The sequence below is a fragment of the Protopterus annectens genome, chromosome 8.part0 (genome assembly GCF_019279795.1).
Source record: "Protopterus annectens isolate FY-2018-M chromosome 8.part0, PAN1.0, whole genome shotgun sequence".
Classification (NCBI taxonomy): domain Eukaryota; kingdom Metazoa; phylum Chordata; order Ceratodontiformes; family Protopteridae; genus Protopterus; species Protopterus annectens.
The window spans coordinates 1389246974-1389274421 of NC_056741.1; the positions used below are offsets into that span (position 1 = coordinate 1389246974).

Sequence of the window (27448 nt, forward strand, 5' to 3'; positions counted from 1 at the left end):
TGCCATACCACAGAGAAAAGAGAATGTTCTGAGAAATGGACATTTTGAACTTGGTACAGCACAGTCGTCCATTAATAATTCTGCATGTGACAGCTTGGGTGAAGTTATCCAGTCTTAAGTCATCAATGATACTCATTATGATTCTATTGTATGAATAAATAGAGATAGTAACACTGGGCACCCTTGTGTGATATTGCTGCTAAAAGAAAAATACAGACTCACTAACTGATTAATTACCACCAGAACTATCATATCTTTGTAAAATACCAATATCCATCTCCTAAAATATGTCCAGATTTTACATATGTAAGAGTATAAACTAGAAATTCCACTTCAGGAAATCAAATGCCTTGTTCATGTCCAGGAGCACAGTTGCTGCTGGAGCAGAGATGGTGCCTATTAATCACTGGGTCCCTTCTATACTCTACTTACAATGAAGAGAGAAGTTTAGGCAACACAGATGCCTGCCTGCTAGGGCCTTCATTACAGGTTTGAAATATGTGTAAATAAGGGGACAAGCCTGAAGTTCTGGGGTTCATCTCTTGCTTTCCATGGCTTGGATATCAAAGAAGTTAAGGCTTCCATACAGAATTGTAGGTGATTACTAACCTCACATCCATTGTCCACCTTCACTATATAAAAGTCATCAGCAGCTTATAGCAGCATAACTCCTTCCGTATGATTCACAGCTCCACTTTCAACAGTTCATTTTGTGAGATTTAAGGGAAGATGTCAAGAAAATTCCTAAGAGACTTGGTAGACCTCAGTACCCAGACAAAACTTGAGTTTTGTAATAATTCAGGAATTCCTTTGAAATGGTTCTCAAGTTACAGGAGTGCACAATCGCTATCCCCAATTTTCACTGTGGAAATAAGCATCCTTGACTACCTGCATTTCAGGCTTTAGGCCAACACCTTTTCAACCCTTTCAAGATACAAGTACAGTGATCTAGCCTTAACTAGCTCTTAAATAGATGTAATTAAGCCCTTAATTTATGACTGCAGTTCCTGCTCATAATGTCAAGGCATATATTAGTCATGATATTGTTAGGGTCTTCTTGCAGACAATTGGCCCCAATTCCAAGACCAGATTCCCTTTTGTTATATTTATTGTCATGTTAAACTTTTTAGCTGCAGTGTTGATTGTGGGCCAGTGCATAAATTTTGCACATAAAGGCTGAAAAACCTGCCCCCATTTGGAAGACTGACCGCTTGGGCTGAAGCTGGTTGGACTGGGATTAGTTTAGTGTTACAGAATACAATACATCTCTGTGACAGTCATAGAAACTCATGGATCTCCCCTTCAGTGTTGTATTGAAAATTGCTGCCTTGACAGAGAAGGCAAGTATGTCTGAACAGTACAGAGAACATCTGATACCCTGCTTACCTTGTCTGCTGTGTTAAGCCATACTGTAGTCTTCCACCTGCAAGTAGGACATGAAGAGAGAAGTATTAAATGGATGACTTTTCCACCCAATAGAAGGATCTAGCTGTGCATATGATTCATTCTTTTATACTTCATCTGTTATTTTTGGAAAATATCTGTTTGGAGAATTACAAACATATTTCAATACCACATTAGTAACCAGAGGAGCGTGGATACATTTTTTGGCATTAGGTGGAGATGCTTGTGTTCTTGCCTGCTTTCTCCGTCCCAATCTGGAAGAACTGCCCTGAGCTCAGAGCATAGATCAAAGGAAATATGTTCTTTCTGGAAGGCATACTGTGGTGGTTAAAACTGTAACTGCAGCTCAAAAAAATCTACTCTTGCAGTTTACAGTTTCAGACAGAAACACTTTTCCTTTTGAATTGAGGAACTAAGGAACCTGGTTAGGATTCACTTTTAGATTTTTGTTTGGAACATCTAATCTGTTTAACACATTTTTGATTTATTTGAGTTATTCCATTAAGGTAGATGCATTGGCCTTATAAAACCCTTTATGATCTGGATAAGATGGATTTTAATCTGTCATAGGCTGACTATGAAACTTGTAACAGGGATCTACCACCCAACATCCCAGTCAAGAATTCATTCTTTCCTTGTCATCTAATCTTATGACTGAGAGATTTTTCCTTTCTCTTGAGCCTGCTTCTACTCCAGCCATTTGTTTATTGAAAGATCTTTCTGATAGCTATTATGTCTTTTACGAACATTTTAGAGCTCCAGATTCATCTGTTTAAGGGGCCTTATTTCAGTTATTTGAAAATATATATTTGTGGCCACTGCAGTATAACATTGAGTGGTAAATAACTTCTGCCATGTTTTGTTTTTATGTTTTGGTTATAAGTTCATGTTAGCACTTTCCATATACATATTTTTTTGTATTTATATATATATATATATATATATATATATATATATATATATATATATATATATATATTTGCTGCCAAAATTTATCATATTTGAGAATATTTTCATGCAAAATAATTAATATTGTTCTTAGGCTATTAGGGCCACAAAATTATTTTTGTTTATTACAGCTATCTAGTATTGCACTTTTTTTCTTCACCAAATTTTTGAGTTAAGCTGACTGTTCATTATACAGAAGTATTAAGGCTATTTTTTAGGTAATGTAATGACCTTAACAGTGTTATGTTGATGTCCTTAGTTTATGATGTCATCAATATGAGGCAGCTACCTTAAAAATATAAGATGTTCAAAATTTTGTTCAGATGTTACTGATGAAGATACTGTCAGCATCAAAACTGATTTAATGACCTTGTTCCTGTATTATGGAATGGAATAATAAAGGATTTGCATCACTTTACTTCCAGTTTGTTTTTACCTGAATGTGTTGAGCTGTTTGTTGTTTACATAATTGTTCTAGGCTCTTTCACATTTTCTGGTTTGCTTCTTAGGCTGTACAACCTTTTGTGTGTATGTGTGTGTGTGTGTGTGTGTGTGTGTGTGTGTGTGTGTGTGTGTGTGTGTGTGTGTGTGTGGATCAATTATCAAATCATGCCTTTTGCCTGACATTTGAGAAGAGAAGTGGTTTGTTGCATCATGATGCTGATGTGTGCTGGCAGGCTTCCTGTTGGTGTATTGGTACTTGTTACACTGAGTGCTGACACACTGATAAAAAGGCCAAAAATTCAGAAGATGAGGGAATATTGAAAATTGCTTTTCTAAACTTTTTCGGGGGGGGGTAACCCTTACACCTCCCAAAATTATATATGCCAGCTCTGTGATTGCCATACCACAGAGAAAAGAGAATGTTCTGAGAAATGGACATTTTGAACTTGGTACAGATCAATCGATTTTTCACCCATTCAGTCTCAGTATTTCTGGACTCACACATGTCACTCCCAACATCTCAAATGGTTCCCATGATGGCTGCTTAAGTTGTACCTCGTACAAGTGAAAATCAAGATGACTCTGGTTATCTTGATACCTTTATGATGGAAAATGAAATCAGTATGAAAATAAACTCCTTGTATTTACTGCTGCCTCTTGTACTTCATAATGTGTCTGCAGAATCTTAGTTTCATTGTATACGTTCATGGAACAGTGCAGATTGGTTCAGCCATTTCACAGCAGATTTTTTTTTTTTTGTGGGGGTAGCTGCATTTCTGGCCATCTTCTCTTGAGCATTTCTTGGCTTTTACCTCTTTGTTGCCTTCTGAGGCTTCTTACTGACTATTTTGGAATCGGTATCAGTTATTGGGCCTAGAAATCATCTCAAAGTAAGACAGTATTTATATGGAAAATTCATCATATCTGCAGATCTTTAAGATAAAGCCCATGTCTGTTGGCCTAGAGTTATAATTTAGCTGTCTAGGTACCTTTAAATTACTGTTCTGATACAGATCTGCCATGACTGCAATCTGGCTTACCTGAGTTCTTTTAGAAACTTTGGAACCATCTGGAGATGGTTCAGGTCAAACCGAGGAATGAATGAGCTTTGCCCACTCAGCTTTCTTTCTGGGATGAAGCAGAGCGCTTGTTCAGGTAAACATGGTACATAGATTTATCAGACAGACAGAAATGTGCATGAGTGTCTGTTCAGTGGAGATGGACTATATGGAGGATTCCAGTACTTATGGAAGTGAACATCAGACCAGTACCACTCCCAGTGCATACCCTCCACATGAATGCCATGTGGATATGTTCATGGAGTTGTGTCTTAATAATCTATGTAAAGGTTATACCCAGATGCATGTACAACAGTGGTGTTACTGAGTTCCACAGAGTTTTGCAGCCCCAGACCCTAGTGGAAAAGAAACACCAACCAATCTGGATGACTGTAAATAGCCTAAGAGGTGTAGGGACTCTGTAGAGAGTCACCATGCCAGTGAAGATAAATCCAAACCACTATCTGCGGTACCAGTTCACAAGTTAAAAAACTGAGTATTAAGAAGGACTTCTTTAGAAATTTGCCCCTCTTAAGCTTTCTCCAGCATCCTTCAGCTGCAAATATTCCTTTTGTACCATATGGCAATGCATGTATTTAGAAAGTATGGGACTTAAAAAGAAGTCTGCCACAGAAAGGCTTCTGAAAATGGTTCATTTAGAGGACCTGGTTAGATTTGAAAAGAACTAAAACTTGTAATGCTCAGCTTACATCTTATCTCAGGAAAAGGGGTTTTACAAGCATGGGTTCTGTCCCTCACAAATATATATACTGATGTTTTTACTTGATGCTGATCCACACTAAAAGGAGATCTCTACATAACAACTGCATTTGATAATGCACAGACATTTCAGATGCTATCATATCACTCTATATCTGTTATTTTTATAAGAAATTCTCCCTACCTGTCCAGCCAGTAGAGTACAGCTCTCTGTGTACCCCCTTTAGTGTGCTGCTTCACTTTAACAAACACTTGCACATCAGCTATCCTGTCATGTAACTTTATAACTGGAACCCTCAGTAATAAAGGTGATTTGGGTTTGGGAAGTTGTTGACAGAGTTCAGATCAAAGTTTGTGACTCTGATTAGTCAGTGTTCTTCACAGTATCCATGCAAGAGATGCGTATTCGACCTCCTTTTTCATCATTTGTTAACATCACAGAAAACATCACATTAACAACTTGATGCCATCATCTATCTCTTCACTTGGAAGAGGTTCAGGTGTTATCTTACTTTCATTTACCTCTAGCCTCCGCTAAGATTTAGAATCTGGTTTTGTGTTTTCCATTTGTTTTTCTTATGTGTAGTAAAGCTGTCATTAGATGTCTAGTCATTCCTTTCCATGCTGACCATCCAGTGATCTAAACACAATCTTGATAGGACTTTTAGTGCCATGGAGTGTTCATTTACCTTTTTATTTCCATATTACATTCTTTGTGTGTTTGAACCACACAAGATATGCTGAATAACCACATATTGAACCACCTCATTAAGTTTCACCTGTGCTCAGGACAGGTCACAGCTCATGTTATATGATGCAGAGAAATACTTCATTGATTTTATTTTGTATTTTTGCTGTTTTTCTGTTCCCCAGCTGCCAACCAGTGCCTGATTTCTGACATTATATCCATATTTTCCTGTGAGGTAAGATAGCCACTAGGGGATTTATTTGTACCTTAACATTCCATACCTGCCTCCACAAGCTCTCAAGGAGTGACATGCAATGGTCATAACTTTTTCAGTGTCACTTATGCTGATGATGTAGCTCCTCACCAGGCCTGCCTCTCCTTTGTGAGAGGATAGATCTTGTGTGTGTTTGATCTCCACATGGGGTTCTGTGATGAGAGCTGCACCCTCAAGACTTAGTCCCTTGCCATTGTTCTGGGAGAGAGGAGCAGGCAACACCACCTCTTTTCTGTTGGTCTTTGCCAGGTTCCGCCAATGCCTGAACTGCTACTTGAGCCAAGGTCATCTGGTCACCTTCAAATCCAGAGGATTATGGCTTGATCATTCTCTGAGCTTCCATTTCCACACACACAGATTGAGAACAAAGATAAACGCCTTCATCTTTTGGGTCAAAATGATCTCCTGTTTTCTATCTCAGCCAGCCAGAACAACCACTGGAAAAAGAGCTCTTCTTTCTCATCTAGAATATGAGCCAGACATTTTCACATCCATCTCCATGAAAAGTAGCACTACACCCTACAGAATCTCAAACAGTATCTGACAAATCATTACAAACTCCCCCTTCTGTGAGCATCACTGTATCACCCTGGAAAAAGCAAAATGGCTACCCATAAAACAAAGAACTAACCTACTGCATAGGATCTCAACTCCACAAATTACTCTCACTCCACACATTTACTCCCCTTACGCTATATACTGTACATTTCATTCTGCTTGTTTCCTAGAAGGTACAGATACCATTTTTAAACTAAGCTGTTATTCTTCACATTTCTGCCTTTTTGTTTGTGAAGTGTATTCCAGGATAAGCCTGAAATTGGTCAGTACTGATTAGTGCAGTATCCCGATAAACAAATAAATAGTCTGTGATTGATTTATGTATGTTATGGAGCTAGGAGAAATACTTCATTATTACAACTGCTTGTGTTCTGTCCAGGGTGGAATTGGCAAATCACACTAATATTTCCTCATTTTATTGACAGAAATTTTTCTGTGTCATGAAGTGTATGGTCTCCAAAACCCTACCATCTCTTATTAATGTACTGTATCTAAAATTTACATCTCCTTTCTTTTCTACCACCATAACCTCATTTAAAGTTCTCTAAGCTGGGCACTTTTTTTTTTATTGCTCATTTATTATAACTCTACATAATTTAAAGAAGCATGCATTACAGTTTACAATGGATCACACATTAGATCAATTTTGAAAAAAAATGTGACTAGTGCAACATAATTATTTTTGCACAGTGTTAACAGTGGTTTTAAACATACTGCATATGTAATTCCTCTTTCAATGGTGTTTCCACTTTATTTCATCAGTTTTTATCAAGGTAAATAATTAAAAAACTGAGAACACTAAACATATTTACACACTTTAAGAACAGTAAACACAGAAACACAACAAAGGAGAAAAAAACAACAAAGAATGACACACAATCAGCTCAGAGTACTCGTCCATTAATAACCCATGTTTGGCTGGCATCAGGCAAACAACACCTTGATACTTTGGAATGCAGAAGTTTTATTCTCTATTCTTGTTACTCAATATTCTCACTTTGATGGTCCCCTGCTGCAACAGACTTTTATTACATATTACATTATTCCATATCCAAGATTGAGTTAAACTGTGCAGTAGTCATTGAATGGAAATGTTTCACTTATAAAATGATGGGACAACCTAATTAGAAGTCCATTGTGTCATGTAAGCCTTGGCTAATTTTGTTTAGGCTTTGTAAAAATTATTCCTTATACCACAACATTCATCTAAATGTAAATCCATGCCAAAAATATTTAATTTCTTTTTTCTGTCTTTTCCACTTTCTGGTTATTGCTTTTCAGCAGTTCACAATTTAGCTTTACCATTGTCTGTTCATTATATTTCAGTTCTAACAAATGTTAATGACTTAATTATTACTTCCTTAATTTTTTCCAGTAACCAATGAAACTCCTGTTTGCAAGTATCAATCTTCTGGCTGGGTAGAAATGTATATTCCCACATGCCTCAAGCATCTGTGCCATATAACCCCAGCATCCTGGATCAGAGGGAACCTCCTTTGCAACCTTACTAGAAAAGAGAAATGTGCGCAAGTACCTCTAAACAAGCATTGTAAATTTCCTAGATTTAGTTGCATATCTTGATATAAATTGCTTAGGCTGCCCTACCATTGAGTATTTGTCTTCAGGAATATCTTTGACCCAACTTTTTTTTTCATTTGTAGGTTCAGAGGTGTTTACTAGGGTAATGACCACAAGAGCCTTTTTAAGCCTAGCCATGCATCCCAAATTTCTGACAAGTTCTGGTACCCTTGATAACTCTAAGCAGGGGCTTGGCAGATAAGACATTTACAGTCAGGGCCCTGGGAGATGAACCATTTACAAGTTGCCTGTTTCCATTAGTGACATAGGTGCCAAACCAGGGATGAATTTCCTGTTCCCCATCCAATTGTCCGAGTTACACTTGAATAGGGTCAGGGAGGAAGTTTGCTTTACATGGATGGGAGCCTGTTCCAGAGACTGGGTAGTCTCTAGGATGCATATCTTTCTTTCCAGCTGGTCATACTTATATCACAGGCAAGGTTTAAGCCTTTAGAATGAGCAATTTTGGTGTTATTTTGTGGATTTGCAGGAGGTCCATCAGAGTGGAGTCTGACAATGACCTGTATGCCAGGTATTGATCTCCCCTCAACAGCCTGTAGGAAATAGAATATAGGGATAGGACACTTAAGCACTGTGTTGTTTTAGTGAGAAACCTCTGTGGATGTTTCTGTGCCTGGTTAGGTACATACCAAAGAGGGCATTGTACTCAATGATAAGTCTGATAAATGCTGAATACAGTGGAACAATGAGTTCCCTAGACCTAGATGCCATGCCTCTGTTTATAAGTTGCCCAACATAGAAAGATTTTCTCACTACTGTAGATACGTGATGGTCAAAGGCTAGATTACTATGTGCATGTCTACGTCCCTGACTACTGGGATACCTCTAAGGGCTTTGTTGTCAATATGATAGATACCAGGGGTGGATGACTTCTGGAAGGATACTATTATGCATTTCTTACCATTTAGTTTTAGTTCATGGCTCTGACACCAGTTGTTTGTCTGTGTCAGCCCTTCCTGGTGAACATTTGTGCTGGTGTGGGATTCAATGAAAGCTCCTAATTTGGAATCATTTGCAAGTTTAGTCAGCCAGAGACTATTGGCACTGGCCTTGACTTCAGAGGAGTAAATGCAAAATAGGAGCAGTCCAAAGACCGATCCCTTAGGGACTCCACTTGTGACTGGCCTCATTGTAGAGATCGACTCCCCAATTTTTACTTCCTGGGTCCTGTCTGTGAGCCAGTTGGCTAGCCACTGGGTGACATGTAGGTCTGTACTTAACCTCTTGAGTTTGTCAACAATGCCCGAGTGGGATATATGTCAAATACCTTGGCCAGGTCAAGGTAGGCAGTGTGAACCATTTTCCCTCATCCATCGCTTTGGTGTCCTTCCCAAAGAAGTCTACCAGGATGAGTAGCCATGACATGTCCTTGATGAAACCAAACTATTTGGGTCCAGTGTCTGGAGGTTTACTATATCATTATTGATCATTTCAATGATAATTATTTCCATAGCTTTGCATATAAGACTAGTGAGAGTTATGTGCCTGCAGTTTCCAGGGTCTGTAGATGGCCCACCATTGTGTACAGGGATGAATGTTGCTGTTCTCCATTCATGAGGCATGACGTTTGCTTGGAGGCTACAGTTAAATAGCAATTCCAGAGGGCTTGATAGGTCATATTTCAAGCTATTTAGAGGACATCCTGGCTATTGTCTGGGCCCTTTGATGCAGTGTTCTTGGTCTTAGAGAGAGCATTAAGGACATGTTTCCTAGTGATAGCAGGGAGAGTTATATTTGATGGCATTTTCTGAGGGAAGGTTGAGGGGGAGAGGTGGGCAAAGTTGAACCTGAACTTGTCAGCCAGTAGGTTTGCTATATGTTATGTCTCAGTGTAGGTGGCTCCATTTACAATGAGGTCTGGGCACAATTGTGTATCGCATTTGATGTTGCGGACATAGCTAAGAATGCCTTGTGGTTGTCCTTGGCCTGGGAAGTCAAATTTACCTCAAATTTGGCTTTGGTAGACTTTGTCCTCTGAGTTGCATATTTAGTTTGATGAGAGTACTTTTATTCTGCTGGGTGCTACACCTCCTAATTTCTGCCATAATTTTCTTCCTTCTGTTACACAGCCTATTAATTTTGTGATTCCACAAGGATGGCTTGCTTTTTGAGTTAGTTCTGTACTTCTTCCTGGTGGGTACAGCTGCTTCTATGCAGCTTTACTGGAAAAGCTCACCCAGACACTGCCAAAACATGCTGTGAGGGAAAGGTTAGTATCTTACCTTTCAAATCTCTCAGGGCTGTAAATGCTGTACTTAACTGGTAGATCACCTTTTGTCTCCATCAATAGTGAAACCAATACATGCAATATTATTCCCAATATTCTAAAATTTCTTGTGGTTTTCAACATCACTTCAAATTTCAAATGTAGATAGCTATTGAACCCAAACATTGTTTAATCTGTGTCCCACATTTCACCATAGCTTAACTGTTCCCAATATATTAGCTTAGACATTCTGCCTTTCTAGAGCCACAACCCCTCCTCTTCTGGAATGGCAATATAGCTATATACACTACCCAAAAGCAAATTTAATTTATCTTTTGCTGAGCAGATAGTCCCACTAGGCTAGTACACTCTTTTTAAATGAGACCCGAGGTGGTATTAATACTACTGGGGGATATTTAGCTAGGTCATTGGGGAACTTCCCCTACTGTGTTTGTTGTTGTGGGACCATTTTTGCTGATGTACTTTCTGCTTCGGTTCCTGGCATGGAACCCACTATGACAAGCTGTGAAGTAATGGAGGGAGAAGAGAGTTGTTCTGTTGGTAATAGCAGTGTAGTTCTGTCAGTCATACAGAAAACTATTGAAAAGCGAGTGGATAAGTATAAATAGAGTTTAGCTGATTTTAAACCACAGGATTTTGAAGAAGTTGTGGTAACTGAAATTGCTTCTGCAGGTTTGACTGATGAAAACTTGTTTGTTTATTGAACAAATGTAATCCTGGAGAAGAGTCTGAGATTTCTTAGTTGGATATGATGGAAAGGTTTTTCTGAATGGACAGTACAGAAGATTTCAGGGAGCTGCAATCTGGAAAATCATTCGCTAATGGAGCTAGGAGAACAAAATGTACTGTGAACTTTATTAAAAAGAAAAAAAAATTGTTCAGTAAAAAAAGAAGGAATAATAAATATTTTGTGTGACCCGATTTAGTGTTATCTTTGGGTTTTAAGCATTAGACACTAGATTGTTGATTCATTTGGGGAAAGAGGCATTTTCAGACTGAAAACTTAATGGAAGGATTTTTGTTTACTTGAGAGAAAAAAGCACCATTACCCTTAGAATGAATTCATATTTCCAAGGCAAGGGATGTGATTAAACAAAGTGTTTGCTCAATTTTGTACTGATAAAATTGAGTTAAAATATGTTAAAATAATGTTTATTTGTGTGTTATTCAGTTTCTGAAGATGAAAGGGGTATGTGGAATGGAGATGGTGTGGGAACTGAATGTTATTTAAAAAATGAAAAAGATGTAGAAAAAAACATTTACCAAGTGTTCTATATGTAGATGGTAATATAGGAACAGTTAGGTATATGGGACAGCTGATGTTTTTTGTGGAGATTCCAATCATATTATAAATAAGTGTGCAAAAATAAGATGCAGTCAATGCGAGGAAAAAGGTCATATGATAAATGAATGTAAAAAGGAATGCAGAGTATATAAAACTGAATGGCATTTTTAGTTTGATTGTAAAATGAGGAAGCAATATAATGTTGAACAGGATGATGAAAGTTTTGTAAGGCCTGAAAGTAATGAGGAAGTAGGGGTAAGGCTTCTAATGAAAAAATGAAGTAATAAAAGATGACTTAGATAAAAATGTTATATTTCAGGAGGATGAAGGTAACTGTACTGAGTGTATTGAAAATGAAGAAATTGAAAGTAATAAGTCATGTTTTGAAGGGAGTGTAAAGGATGTTGGGAAAAGAAAGTCAATATGTTTTAGGGTAAGAGTGAGGAAAAGATTTAAAATACATCACCATAGATAAAAAAGAAGGGTAAAGAGTAAAGAGAGTTAGCTGTGTTTCAGCTAATGACAGTAGTGAAAAATCAGATTCTGAGGACTTGAGGATCAAGGAATGTTTGTACATAACTCAGAAAATATTAAATTGGGGAAAGAATAGACAACAAGAAAATGAAAATGTTAAATACTTAAACTTAAAAACAAGAAAAAGTCAATTGTAGAATACTTTCAGTAAATGTGAATAGTATTATTAATATTGCAAGGTGTGCTAAATGTGATGTAGATATTATTCTGATAGAGGATGTAAGATTCCTGACAAGTGAATAAAGATTGCAAACAGAAAAAAATTGTGAGGTAAAAAAATAATGTGGAATGTAGGAAGTGGATGTTGTTCTAGAGTGGCTGTATTGTGTAAAAACAGTAAAAATTTCAAATGTAACATTGGTAAGGATGGGAAGGATAATTGTTGTGGATATGAGGTGGAGAGAATATAGTTGTAGAATTATAGTATTATATACATATACAAATGGCAAGTATAAAGAGAATGTTCCATCAAATATTAGACTCTCTGGTTGTTAACATGAAAATTATCATTGCAGGGCACTTTAATTGTGGTTTAAGGGAAAGATGTTAAAATAGCAAGACATGATAAAATGTGGTAAGTTAACTACATGAAATAAAAGTCAGTTGACTTATAGAAGAGATACAATTGGATCTGAATTGATTATTTTGTACTCTCAGAAGGTTTGGGAGTAGCAGACGGTGATGTACTAGATACATTTTTTGGATCATTTAGCAATATGGATAGCGATGATGAAAGAAAGGGTGTATGTTAAAACAGGAAATAAATAAAACAAATGAGAAATTATGTGATGAATTTGAAGAGTGAAAAGCATTGCATTTAGGGAGGGATCATATAAGCACAAAGGACTTTTATAAAAATGTGTCTAAGTGGTGGATTAAATTTAAAAAGAAGGATAAAGGATGAAGGAAAGGAAGAAAAAATGAAGCATGGAAATGTCTAGAAATGCAATGAAGAATTTAAAGATAAATACAAGAGAGTAGTATGATATGGAAAAGGAATTATGTGAAAAAGATTGAAAAGAATTAAGACATTACTGGTTGAGCTGAGATATTTACAAGGGAGAAGTGAGGAAATGTCTGCATATTTGGGTAAAGCAGTAAAGGAGGATATTCCTTTAATGAGGGAAATTAAAAATATAAAAGGAGAGGTAAAAAGATCATACATTCAAGTTATGAGTATTGTAGTAGAAAATATGCCTAAGAGTAAAAAGAAAGAAAATAAAAGAGACTGGAAAGTAAAAACTTAAAGAATGAGTTAAGGAAGAATTTAAGAAAGAAATTACTATTAGTAAATTGGATGAAGTACTTAGGAAAGTAAATGTTAATTCACTATCAGGTCCAGATGGTACAGGTTATGAAATGTACAAGAAATTAAGGAATTGGCAAAGAGAATGTGTAAATGTTATGTAGTGAGATATTAAAATTTATATGGAAGAAAGATGGTAAGAATGAAATAAAAAATTGGAGACCTATTACATTAAATAATACACATTGTAACATATAATACAGAGGAGAATGGAAGGAGGGATGAAAGACATCACAGAAGAAAGTATATATGATAAAAAGGGAAGGAATGCCAGGAATTATTATTGTTCATTCAAGAAATTTTGGAAGATATTGAAAGTAAAAGGAAGATTTGAACATTATGATAGGTGATAGTAGAAGGACATTTGATGCAGTACGACATGATGCATTGCAAGATGGTATAAAAAATGTAAGGAATAGTTAATAAAATTAGAAGTGTGTGTATGACAGCATATCAAAGCAGCAGTATGAGAATGTTAGTGAATGAGTAGCTGAATAAAGAAGTATGTATGAATTATGGTATATGATAAGGATGTCCCTTGAGTGAGATATTGTTTGCATTAGTAATGAATGTGAATCTGCTTATAAAATGAAAGATGCTAGGTATGTGATGCAAAAGTAAGTGGTGTTTCTAGTGGTTTTGACAAATGCAGATGATGCAAGAATAAAATATGGATGAGGAAAGTGTTGGTTTGTCTGAATGGATTTTTAAATGAAATGCGAATAACCTTGAATAACGATATAAAAATAAGGGTTTGAGTGAGGTGAAAATTGAAAGGGTGTATTTTTCAAATAAAGGAAATATCTTTGCTAGGGATAACATTTAGGGAAAATTATGCAGTTATGAGCCAATGGGAAAGTCTGATAAAAGCAATTTAAAGAAATATGTCTTATGTGGAAGACTTATAGATTAGCATTGAAGAAAAAAGGTTCATACAGTGAATTATGTTTTAATGGGAAAATAACATATATATATATATCAAATTCTTATATGATACCAGGAAAATATAAAAAGAAATTGTGCAATTAATGTTTTCTTTCATATGGGGTTCAGGATGACACTCTGAAAAGAGTTATGCTGCATATGAATTATGATGAAGTGGAATGGGGTTATTAAATCCATTTGTTTATTCTGCTTCTTTAAACTTTATAGACTATTTAAGTAGGTAAAAGAAGAGAATAGCAAAGTAATATTGAGAAGATTTGTATACAAGTACAAAAAATTGGGAGATGATTTGAATAAGAAAAATACTTAAATATTATATAAATGAAGAAATTAAAAATGATCAATAAAAATGAATAAAATTAAAATTATCAAGAAAAAAACTAGCATGGTAAATGAAAAACATTGATATAGAGAAAAATAGAATGATGTGGTATAATAATGCGATGAAACAATATTATTATGTAAAACCATAGGAAATTTTACCAGAAGAGGTGATACAAGCCATTAAAGTAAAGTAAAAGTAATATGCTAAGATTATAGAGTGCCAGGATTTCCTATGGAGACTGATAATGAATATGCTACCTTTAAGGGGGAATATGCCATATTAAAAAAAATTGAAAGTGTGTGTTTATTTTGTGGAGAGGAAGAGACAAGAGACCATTTTTTAATGTAAAAAAGTGGTTAAACTTTGGAAAAAGTTGTGTGAAGAAAAATATTTTGAGAATACTAATGACATAAACAATACAGATATGAATGTCATTATGCATAAATATTCTAAAAACAAGAAGAAAGAATATATAAGAAGGGTAAATAAGAATTCATTTTACATTATACGAGTTATTTGGAATGACAGACTGAATAAACGTTTTAATGGGAAATAGATTTTGGCTGATATATTGTGAAAAAATTAAGAGTATGCCTGTGGAAGAAGGAGTGGGGGACCAGTTATTAAATAATAATGCTGAGGGTATATAGGAATGTGTAGATATGAACCTGTAAATATGTATATTTTGTAAATGTGTGTATAACGTTTTAGTTATGTTGTGTTAATGAAAACACCACAAGTCTTTTGGATAGGTGCCATAGGATGTTTTACATCTCCCTGAGCTACCACTATCTCAAGCAGATGGGTCCTCGGTTTAACATCTCATTTGAAGAAAGACACACTCAGGACTGCAGCTCCCCCCTTATGCTGCACTGCAGTGTTAGCAATTGATCCATGTGGTGTGAGAATAGAACCTACATCCTTCTGCACCAAAGGTGAGTGTGCTGTCTATTTCACCACTGACACTAATAAGTTTTTTTTTTTTTGCTGCTCAGAAACTGGTTTAAAGTATCCATAGCTTGCTTCACCACATAAGGAAACTCCTCTTTATTTACAGATTAATACCAAAAAGAAAACTGTCTCAGACTCTGCCTTGTTTCTCCTCCTCAAGCAATTCAGATATTTCCACCAAGAATCAGTGTTTCATCTTTAGTAAATATAAACATTTCATTTAAACAGTGCCATGATATAAATATTGATAGGTATACCCTATGTGCACATTTATTTTGCAACCACTATTTTTTTCACAGGCCATTCTAGAGTTTCCACCACTGCAGATAACATTTATTAGCAGACTTTAATTGACTTCAAAAGTTGCTTAGGTTATCTTCTAAGACTGTGTGAAACATATTCAGTAGCAGAGGTGATGCAAAAAGTCTGTTTATAGTCTGTTTTTTTCCACTCCTCCCATTTTCCATCTCTTAAAACTGGATTTTAGCCTCTTCGTTATCCCCTCACATATCTTAATAATGGAGCCCTACACTGAGCTTCCCAACCAAACTCCCACATATTGGTTATGGGAAAACTCCCACAGACACCCATATTTTTATCTCATTACTCATGCTGTTATAGTCTAGTCTTCATTTTGTTTATCTTATACCTCCAAAAATAATAAAAAAAAAATCAAGTTACAATTGAGAAGTAGTTGTCAAGTCTTGTTAAGGTCGTGTCAAGTATATTAACACATCATCAGCAAACAGATATTTTTACCACATTCTTGTCCCTTTATCACAGATTTCCATATTATTCCTGATGTAATACAAATTAGAAAATATAGTTGACAGCTGACAGCCATAACATGGACCAATTCAACAGTTTCCCAGAAAGCAAATGACTACTTTGCATCTATATCTGAGCAATTAGGTCAGAATACATTTCCAAAATCGGATAAAAAAAAATCCTCTGTAAATCCGAAGAAGCTGAAAAGAGTTTCATGAAAGAATGCCATTCAGCCTTACCAAGTACCTTTTCTTCACTCAAGCTTAATATTGCAACCTGCTCATTATCAGCCTGAACAGTCTCTGTCAATAATATCTTCTTTACTATATTGTCAAAGACATGATGGTCCCTTGCAGAGCTATACTGATAATTTTCAATCAACCCCAGCAAGCACTGCACTAATTTTGCTGCTACAAAAGACATGTATAACTTAAACTCATAGTTAAGTATAGCCAGTGACATATAGGTTTATGACATACATGAATCTCTACCCTACTTTGAGAGAAGAACAGCTATGGTTTGCTTCTAGAAGTAAGGTTTCACTCTCTTCATAAGGCCTTCATTAATCCCTCCCATAAGACATGCGACCATCTTATCCTTATTCTGCCTTCATATTTCCACCAGTAAGTGATCACTTCTCAGGGTTTTACTGTGTTGCTGTCATTCATCTTATCATGAATTTCCTCAGATGTCACAGGGAGCATCTAATCACTTACCTGCTGTATCTTTACCTTTGGTACCCATGCTATGCATGCTTCTCAAATATTCCTGTATTTATTTATCATATTCAAGCTGACTAGTATCTGCAATAAGTAGAGCCTCATAAACACAAGGACACTTCAACACAGATATGGTGTAATACATTTTACTGGGCCATGATAGGTTTTGTAATTACACAAGCTTTCAGGCACAAACACTTCGTCAGGAGTTAAGTTACAAACATTAGGTACAGTAATTTAAATATCCATTGTTTCTTGAAAGATAAGTACATTATTTCCTTCCTATTTGCTAAAAAAGGACACTTGGAAAAAAAAAACAATATTGAGAGAGATTGCAGCTTGATGGTTAATATAAGAACTATACCTCTGAGACAGATTGTGTAAATTGTGTGTGTGTGTGCTTGCATGTGTGTGAATGTCTGCATGTGAGCCTGAAACTTTAGAAGACTAGGTTATGACCCTCCATGAAAGTAAAAGATCTTTCTGCATATGTTACTGTAGAGTCTGTTCATCTGGCTGAGAAGATAACAGGTATAGAGACTACTCTTGACACTTAATGAGAAATTACATTGTAATACAAGAGATTTGTAGGAGGATTAGTTAAATTCAGAGGAAGAAAGCAAGAAATTATAATCTGTAATTTATTAGCCTGTCTAAACAAGCAATCTCTTTGGGATAGATGTTTTGGTTAACAGAAAATGTGAATTTGCAATGAAGTCCACTGAGGAAAAAATGTGCTGGCACGTAAGTTTAAGGTTTGGACAGACATAAGTAGGGAATAAACACTGTTTTGGGGGGCTTTATATGTTTTTGAGATACCTTCCTTAGTTTCAGGAAGTCAGACTAAGCAGCAGGAGTACAATTGTTAATAATTAAGCAATGCGGCACTTCTGCATATTTTTCATTAATGAAATAAACAATTCAAACTCCACTTTGCATCAGGAGCCTCTAGAAATTCCACTGAAGTAAGCTGAAACAGCAGTTAATTTACTGCTGTAGACTTTTCAGCAGTTTGTTAAATTATCATTAACCTCACATAAACAATATGTACAATATCAAAAATAACGACAAACACCACTGAATACCAAACACAGTTTATAAAATACTTAGCGCCTTGGCTTACACAGCCTTCAAAGAGTAAAGACATCACAAAACACAGTTTGCTTAAATACAATATACATAATTAGTAAAAACTTAATTAATTAATTAACCAATGAATTCAAATCACATACTTCCAATTACATTCCTTATTGAGCCCGAAAGGCTCCGGGTTTAACCTTCTTATTTTAAAGTATGGTACATTGGAGCCTTTTGGGCTCAATAAGGAATGTAATTGGAAGTATGCAATTTGAATTCATTGGTTAACTAATTGTTCAGTTTTTGTTAATTATGTATATTTTATTTAAGCAAACTGTGTTTTGTGATGTCTTTACTCTTTGAAGGCTGTGTAAGCCAAGGCGCTAAGTATTTTATGAACTGTGTTTGGTATTCAGTGGTGTTTGTTGTTATTTTTGCTGCTTTTCTTTGGTTGTATTTTATTTTTGTTTTTTGGATGGCCAGTGATCCTGCTAATAATCTGCCTCGTCCCTTTAGGGATGATACGGTTGATGGCAGTCAAAGAACCACTGAACAATTTGTTCTACAGAGAATGAGAGAGATTCTAGGACTATGGAAGCAGTAGGTGTTTCGAATTCATCTGGTGCTGCTAATTTGGCTGTTCAGAGTTCGGTTACTGCCTGGGATCGTTTTATGGGTGAGCATGAACACCGCTTTGTTAATCCTTCCCAGACACTAGGCTCTTCGACTATGGTTGTTTTGTCTGCAGAAATTCTGAATTTGAGAGAAAAGTTGGAGAACTTAGTGCAGAAAGAAGCAAGCACCCATATTAATATTCTCTGTTTGCAACGATATGTAGAGCTCAATATCACTCCGAGAGGTTTGCGAGCATATAGGATACCTACAACCCCGTTTGATGAGGGGAATGCAGAGGATATTAATTTTTGGAAGAGATGGATTCGGGCAGCCCATCAGTGCTCCATAGAATGTGTGCGTATATTGACTGAAAGGGATGAATTAAAGAAACGACGACTCAAGGAGGAGATTGGACTGGCGAGTGCTGAACTTGACAAACATTTGACAACAGTTAAATTGACTAACATGCTTGAAGAAATTAATACTAGACTTGTGGAGTTTGAACATGAGATAGTGGAGCAAAAAAGCTATAAGATAAACAGAGATATAAAAGACTATAATCTTGATAAGTTGTTCCTATGGAAACACAGAAGCAATAGGTTGCCGTCCAGAAGTAGGAGCAATAATGGTCATGGCAAAAATGTTTTTGCCTCCACCTCAGTCTCTTTTGCTACTTCGGAGGAAGCAGAAATTAATGTGGGGGCTGAAGGTGGTGATGAACAGTTTCTGGAATTGCCTAAGGCACAAAATCCATATGACCTGCAAAAACGTTTTTGAAGCTCAAGTTCCACAAAATTTGACTCTAACAACAGAAAATGAGGTCGCAATGAGTAGGGCCAGCAGAAGAATTACAACAAAAAAGGACAGTATAACAAAAGGAAACACTGGTATTAATGATGTTAATAGTGATTTACAAATAGTCAGTTTGTCTAATTGTGAAATTTCTGATGCTATGTCTGTGTTTCTTGGTCTCAAATTTATACCGACTGCTTTACCCAGATTACATGTGCTTAAAAGTGAAATGTTCTCATTCAGCAGGAAATTGCATCTAATGTACTATTTTAATCAGGAGGGTGGTTATGCCATACATGATAATGATGATAGTGCAGAAGAATCTTTTCATTCATGTTTTTCGTCACAGGAAGATTTGTTTGAGGGCCGTATCAGTGCTTATTGTAAGCCAGATACTGGCGCCATTTCTGTTAAAAGTTCCTTTATTTCCCCTTTTTTGAATAACACCACACAAGGATATTTTTCACACTAAACATTGAGGTGGAACAATTATATTGGCATTGTATTAAGAACATGTCTAGAGTATGTTTTAATTTAACTAAACAGCAGTGGTTGGCCCTATTGGAATTTGGTAATGATAAAAGATGGGTGGCTAAGCCATCAGATAAGGGCAACCAGATAGTAGTTATGCATTACACTCAATATTTAGACATGTGCTATGCACATTTGAATAACATGGAAATTTATAGGAAATGTGATGTTTCAGATTATTTTGAAGCCATTAAAGAGTATCAACTTTTGTTAGATAAAGATTTACGGCTGGGGTATTTTACATCTAAAGATGTGGAGAAGAAATTTAGTGTGGATAACTGCTCTATAGCAGTTTTTTACTGTCTTCCTAAAACACATAAAGGCCTTGTTAATATCAGCGGTCAACCTATAGTCTCCGCACAAAGATATTTTCTGAAGAATATCAGCATTTTGCAACATGAACAGCTGAACAAATATGTTATTAACACAGCCTCATATATTAGAGACAGTCAAGACTTTGACTAAAATCAGGGGGAAAGTTTGGAATACTGACATGTTTTGGTTATGTTTGGATGTTAAAAGTCTTTATACTAACATAAAACACAATATAGGCATTCAAACTTTGTTTTATTTTTTAGGGGACTCTCCCATGTCTTATTTTTTGATTGATTTAGTGATGTTTTGTTTAAAGAATATTTTTTTATGTTTAATGGTGACATCTTTTAGCAACTACAGGGTACCGCCATTGGGGCGGCTTTTGCCCCCATGTATGCGAACTTAGTTATGGCCAAGCTTGAGGATGATTTTGTTTATAGACATGAATTTTTAGATCACAAGTTATTTTATATTTTAGGTTTATTGAAGATCTTATTTTTTTATGTGAAGGAAGTCAAACAGAGGCTCTTAAGTCTGTAAATGATTTACAGTCTAATAATATGGGCTTGCGGTTTGATGGAATGCAGCTTGGCTCTCAAGTGAATTTTTTGGATATAAGTTTGGATGGGTTTACAACTAGTCTTCATAGAAACTTTGACTACAGAAATGTATTTTTGCATAGGAGTAGTTGTCATCCTAAACATTTGGTAAGGTATTGCCTTATAATGAATTTCTTAGAATACATAGGTTATGTAGCTTGAATAGCCTATTTGACAGAGAAATATTGAAAGCAGAAGATATGTTCATTAAGAGAGGTTATAACGCTGAGGTGATTAGTGAAGCCAAGCATAAAATAATGAATTTAAGATATGAAACAAATTTTCATGTGGATATTTCCAATATTTCGAAGAGTGGGAAAGTGTATGCAAAAAAGGCTGTTGGTAATAACTCGTCAAAGTTTTCTTTGTGACTACTTTCAATGTATAACTGAGGAAATTGTGAAGCAGGTGCGACGTTTGTGGCCTATGCTTCTAAAGTAAAAAATTCTGAATTCTATATCACGTAAGTTTGTTAACATATCATATAAAAGAGCTAGGAATTTATCAGATATATTGGTCCATAATTATTTTTATCCACCAGATGTCAGTATTAATCAGAGTTTGGATTTATATAATTGTACTATTCGATGTGATGGTTGTTCCGTTTGCCAATATGTAGTGAGTTCCTTTTCCTATATTAATGGCCAAAAATTTACAGCTTGAGATAGGTATAATTGTAATACTGAGGGGGTTGTGTATGTGTTGAGGTGTGGTTGTGATATGTTCTACATAGGGGAAACGTATAGACGTTTCAGGGTCTGCCTACAGGAACATAGTAGGGATATAAGAAATAAAAAATTAGAAAGCACCCTTGGTAGTCACTTTATGGTGGCACATGATTCTAACCCTGAGTCTTTGAGGGGATGTGTTTTGGAACAATTACAAGTTGGCATAGGGGAATGTATTAATTTAAAAAATAAACTTCTAAAGAAGGAAACCCTTCTTATTTTAAAGTATGGTACATTGGATCCTTTCGGGCTCAATAAGGAATGTAATTGGAAGTATGTGATTTGAATTCATTGGTTAATTAATTCAGTTTTTACTAATTATGTATATTGTAATGTAAGCAAACTGTGTTTTGTGATGTCTTTACTCTTTGAAGGTTGTGTAAGCCGAGGCGCTAAGTATTTAATAAACTGTGTTTGGTATTTAGTGGTCTTTGTCTTTATTTTTCCTGCTTTTCTTTGGTTGTATTTTATTATATTAATATGTGCAATATCACTGCCAGTTACAGGATTCACACGTTTTACTAAATATTTAAGTGTTTTGTATTCATTAACCTGAAGATCACCAGCGGATATTACACTGAAAAGTAAGTGAGCTGTGATAGGAGAAAATACTAGAGACTAGAAGGATACATGATGATAACTTAAATTCATTGCTCTTGATGAAATCAGAAAGTGTAGCCTATGTACCTCATTATAATCATTGTAAATAAGAAAAATATTAAATTGAGCATCTGGAGACTCTGCAAATCTCCAATACTGACTGCAAGCAATGTAAGAACAATCTATTCATGCTTGCTTAAGTGATTGAAGACCAGAAATATTACAGTAAAATATAATTTGCCTCAGTACGATACATTTGGTAGTAAATGTGCATCCCTAGGGCCAGTTGGTGCTGACTATAGATTCACGCTGCAAATATAGACATACAACTTGGTTAATAAGGGAACAAGAGTATAACATGGCTAGTCTTAAAAGGCCCTGGGGACAATAGCCTAGTAACCTCCTATGAACCTATGAAGAGAGCAGCAGCTCTGAACAAAGTTTTATTATCCAGTTAAACTATCTCAATATGAAGGCCTCACTGACTGTTAAGCTTATAGTTACTAGTGTTCTGACTAGAGTGTTACTATGTGATGATAACTACTCTCTTGTCAATAAGCACAGGTGCCAAAACACAAACCCAAGTAATTTTAGTTATTATTAACTTTATGAGCTGTTTGGATTCAGAGTTGTTTCATCATAAAATTATGCATTACTAGGATAAGAAACGTTTGTTATGTTCAGTGCACCTTATTTGTCTGCACTGTTAGCTGCTCAGTGGGAAAAGTTCTTAATTGCTATAGTGTTTCATAAAACCAGTATCCAGGTTCAAACCACTCTCTGTTTACCTCTCTGTTACCAGTGGCCAAAATAATCTGTGTGGTGTTTCACTTTTAATACAATTTGTGCGGAAACAGTTCTACTAAGCCAAGGTAATCTTTGTAAATACAACACATTGCACACTGCCTTCTTTCCCCAATACCACAATCACATGAATATTGTTTTTTCCAAATCCAGTCCTCTTGAAAAGCTTGCTTTGCCTTCAGCATTGCAGATGTTGCCTCTAGGCTAATGTTTTGCTCCTTCTTACTTTATTTTCCTCCTGCAGTGTCAGTGTAGCATCTGGGTGGTCATTTATTATCTCATCAACTTCATTGCCCATTTGAATTCATCATTATTAGCTATTAGTTTATATTTACCCTTTTAAATATCAGTCAGGATTGTCTTTAATTTACCTTTACTACATCTTTAGTATCAAGCACATCCCAGCTTCAAGCAAAGACAGTGGCCCTTTATCCAGCATGTGGTGGACGAACAGCCCTGGTATTCTGTTAGCTCATTGTTCCAACTGCTTTTTTCAGTCTCCTGATTATTATTGTCACATATAACAAACAAACAATCATTCAAAAACAGCTCCATTGACTTCTGTGAACTAATCATTAGGTTGTAGTCTATTTACTCAACCTTCTACAGGGTCAACAAGATGGATGTGCTTCTCCTTAGAGCAGCATAGTAGAACTTAAAAGATATGCACTCATTTTGATATACATTTATAATATATTATGAAAAACAATAATGAATAACGATAATGATCTTTTGTCCACGTTTTTTTTTATCTGAGGCTGCATTAAAGAAAATGTTAAGGTCCTTGCAAATAAAAAACAGCTAACAAATGAATTGTTAAATGCAAATGTCACTGTTAGATTAGTTTTCCATTTAACAAAGTGAATGGTGACTGTTCAAAACTGTGAAGGACTACAGAACCCCTGTAATCAGCAGAAGTGTCCTTAAGATTTTTAGAAATTGTTACACATTTTCCCAAAATGCCAGTACCATAGTTTTCATTGTGTATTTCTACCTCTTTGTAGAGTGTCATGGACTGAGAAAAAGGAAAAGCTGAGACAACGAGTCAAGCGAGTTTTGAAATGCGATGTCACTTCTAGCAACCCGCTACACCCTGTTTGTGTTGAACCAGTTGATTGCCTAATGACATCACTGTGCTTGGAGGCAGCTTGCAAAGACCAAGAGACATATCGCAATGCTGTAAAAAACATAAGTACGCTATTGAAGCCAGGGGGAAGTCTCATAATGACTGCAGTGCTGAATGAAACTTTCTATATGGTTGACAGTCGAAAATTTTCATGTCTTTACTTTGACAAGGAATTTCTAACTAAAGTACTGAATGAGAATAACTATATTATACGGAAAGTAGATATCATGCCTGGCCCTGACAGGGCTACGAATACTCATTCTGATTTTGAAAGTCTTCTTTTTCTTGTTGCACAAAAACAATTCTGAAGATGGTAATTACATTAATAGTATAAGATAATGTTTAGCCTTGTAATTATCTTATCAGTTGTATATGGTAGAGTAAAATATTATTCAAAGTCTCTATCTCATTTTAATGTACTGTAAATAATGCCATAAAGTCTGCTAGAAGATGAACGTTTATTGTACTGCACATTTTAATTACTACAGTATTTTTTCTTCACAACAGGGGCTTATAAAATCATTTACAATACATGTTAAAGATAGTCAGAAAATACGGGTCTATATTATAACATCGAAGTTTTAAAACTTCGAATGTTATAATATCAAACCCTATGCACCGAACGTTGAAAATAGCGAAGCAGCAGTATATCGAATACATTCCTAGGGAAAGTATTCAGTGGGTAATTTCTGCAGCTTTGCTATTTCATCGACTGTGGAGCGAAGGTTGTGGACCGGGTTAAGGTAAGTGTGCGAACAGATCGGGTTAATGTGAGTGTGTGATAGTTAGGGACCTTAGGGTTAGGGAGCAGGTAAGGTGAGTGTGTGATAGGGACCTTAGGGTTAGGGAGCGGGTAAGGTGAGTGTGAGACAGGGACCTTAGGGTTAGGGAGCAGGTAAGGTGAGTGTGCGATTGGGACCTTAGGGTTAGGGAGTGGGTAAGGTGAGTGTGCGGTAGTTACGGACCTTAGGGTTAGGGTTGGGTTAAGATAAGTGGATAGCTAGTAGTGTATGTATGGTTTAGTGTAGGGTTTTGTGAAGTGTATGTATGTGGAGCATTTATTTTGGTGTGCTTGTGTTGTGTGTATGTTTGTCGGAACAGCAAATTTTTTCCTTGGGAAAAAAATTCGCTATTCCGAGTGTTCGATGTTATAGTCTTTCGATCTAAATGGTTTGATATTATATCATTCAAAGTGATAAGACTTCGATGTTATAATATAGACCCGGAAATACATGTTTTCTGTTTAGAATGTTGCTGCTTTATTTTATTCATTTACTTTTTTTTTTTCAATAATCATTTTTTATTATTTTTCACAACCATATTACAAATTCACACATTATATACAATATATACAAGATGCTTCCATTGGTTAATTTCACATATATATCAACCTCATGTATTGATCAAAGGTACAGCACTAACAATCAAAAGGAAAATAATAAAAATCCAACATTAACTAATCAAAGCCAACAATCTGTCTTTTCTGTACATTCTCTATCTAATCTAAGGTTGATTTAGACTATACTCTGGTTCCCGAGAAAAAGTGGATAGTAACCTCTAAGCCAAAAATAATATTAAAAATTTGCTCCCAGATTTTTATGTTGTTGATATTTTTCTTGTGATCACTAATTAACAGTTTATGCGCTAAGATGTGTTTTATTGCCAACAATCTGAAATTTTCCCACGATGTCTGGGCTGGGTTCAACCAATTTGTGGCTATATATAATTTCATTAATAGGCAAATATTCATAATTACAATCGTTTTTGATTTATTTAGATTCTCCGGGGGAATATGAAGAATTATAAACTCCCAAGAGAGTGTTGAATTTTGGTAACCCATTTATTGTAACTGCAATTTTAATGAATTCCACAATTTATAAATGCACTTACAACTCCAGAACATGTGAAGCAAATCTGCTGTCTGATCAAAGCAATGTGGGCATATGGGTGAATTCTTCGCATCAAATTTGTGCAAAGTGAGACGAGTATAGTATGCATTGTTAAATATCATCAGCTGCGTAAATACCAATTTCTGAAGGGATACGGACTTTAATGTTAACTTAAATGCCTCCAATATCTTATTGTCATCTGGCAATATCAATTTCTCTCTCCTATTTTATTCATTTACATTTGCTAAATACCCAGAATGAAAAGGTTTGGTGTCTATTGAAAACCTGACCCTATAAAAGAATTACTTGACTAATAGACTAGATAAAGGTAGATCCCTCCAATAAAGTATGCAGCCAGCTGTGATGTGGTCTGGTCTAGGTGAATAATCTGCCCTGCTCTGCATCATACAATCAGTAAACCAGGAAACATAGCCATATTTTTGTGGTCTTCCCACCCACTGTCAGTTATCAGCTTACACGACAGCCAGTTATCCCATTAGTTCTCCATCACTGGGGTGACAGCCATCCATAGTGGTTCAAGAGTTTCTCCTTTTTCCCCCTCATTTCTAATGCTTGCACCCATAGTGGGCAGGTATGCAATGGGATGATAGCTGAGGATGTCCCCTCATTTTCACAAGGGTTGTTCCCATGAGGCATCTATGCTCCATTCCACAAGGCATGAGTGTTGAGCTTCCTTCTGGTCTCTACCAGGATGTAAGCACTGCCCAGTGTGCCCCTGAATCCACACACCTCCAACATCCCATATCCATCAATAGCATAATTTAACTGAGTCTGCTATCTTAGAAGAACCACCAGAACGTATAATGTTAGAAGAACCAGTGAGATAAACAGTGGTAGCCAGGGAGCCTTCAAACAGATTAATAGTATTGTACATTATTCTGGTGTTAACAACTGTGAAATTAAATTTTAAGCTGTAAAGCTCCACTCCATCACAGCAAGAAATTCCCTTCCATCTTTGCAGCCTGGAATAGTGGGAGCAATAATAATTTAGAGTTCACAGTAGGAAACAAATGTGCAAAAAAAGTTAAATTTGAATAATGAAGGGAAGTATACAGAATGCAGACATGGATTATGAAAACCGTGACTATATGCTTGAATGCATGGTTATCAACTTATTGTCATTAGACAGCATGCCCTAGCAGTTATACTTTGTTCAGTGTTCGTACTTTTCCAAATTGTGTGGAAATGCTGTGGTGTTGCCAGGATACTTCTGCATTACATTGCATTATGCTACATTTGACAAATAGAAGTGTGTACAGTAGGGTCTACATTATATAAGCGCACGCACTAAACTGCGAATGCTGTATAATCGACCCACTAACACCGAAAAAACAAATTTTAAATAAAAAAAAAAAAAAAAGTTAGGCTTCGCCCCCCACAACCTCTGACGTGAGGGCTGTGCCCCCCACAAAATCTGTACTTAAATATACCAACTCCGAGATCAAACCACAATGGAGGAAATGGCAAAGTCCCAAAAACAGCCCAGTGATTTTTTTTTCCCTAGGAAAAAAAAAATCACTGTTCCGTGCTTTCGAGATTTTGCTATTTCGGGCAAATATGTTCAATTTAGTGCATTCGCTGACTTAATAGGGACCCTG

General features: G+C 36.0%; 1 protein-coding gene across 1 annotated transcript in view; it reads left to right on the forward strand.

The window, feature by feature from the left end:
* Positions 1–24391, forward strand: part of LOC122809451 (nicotinamide N-methyltransferase-like) — a 226720-nt gene extending 202329 nt beyond the window's left edge. The window contains exon 3 of the mRNA XM_044080971.1: positions 23819–24391. Coding sequence (XP_043936906.1) covers positions 23819–24248 — 430 coding nt within the window. The 3' untranslated portion in view covers positions 24249–24391. The remainder of the gene's footprint in view (positions 1–23818) is intronic.
* Positions 24392–27448: the final 3057 nt, after the last annotated feature.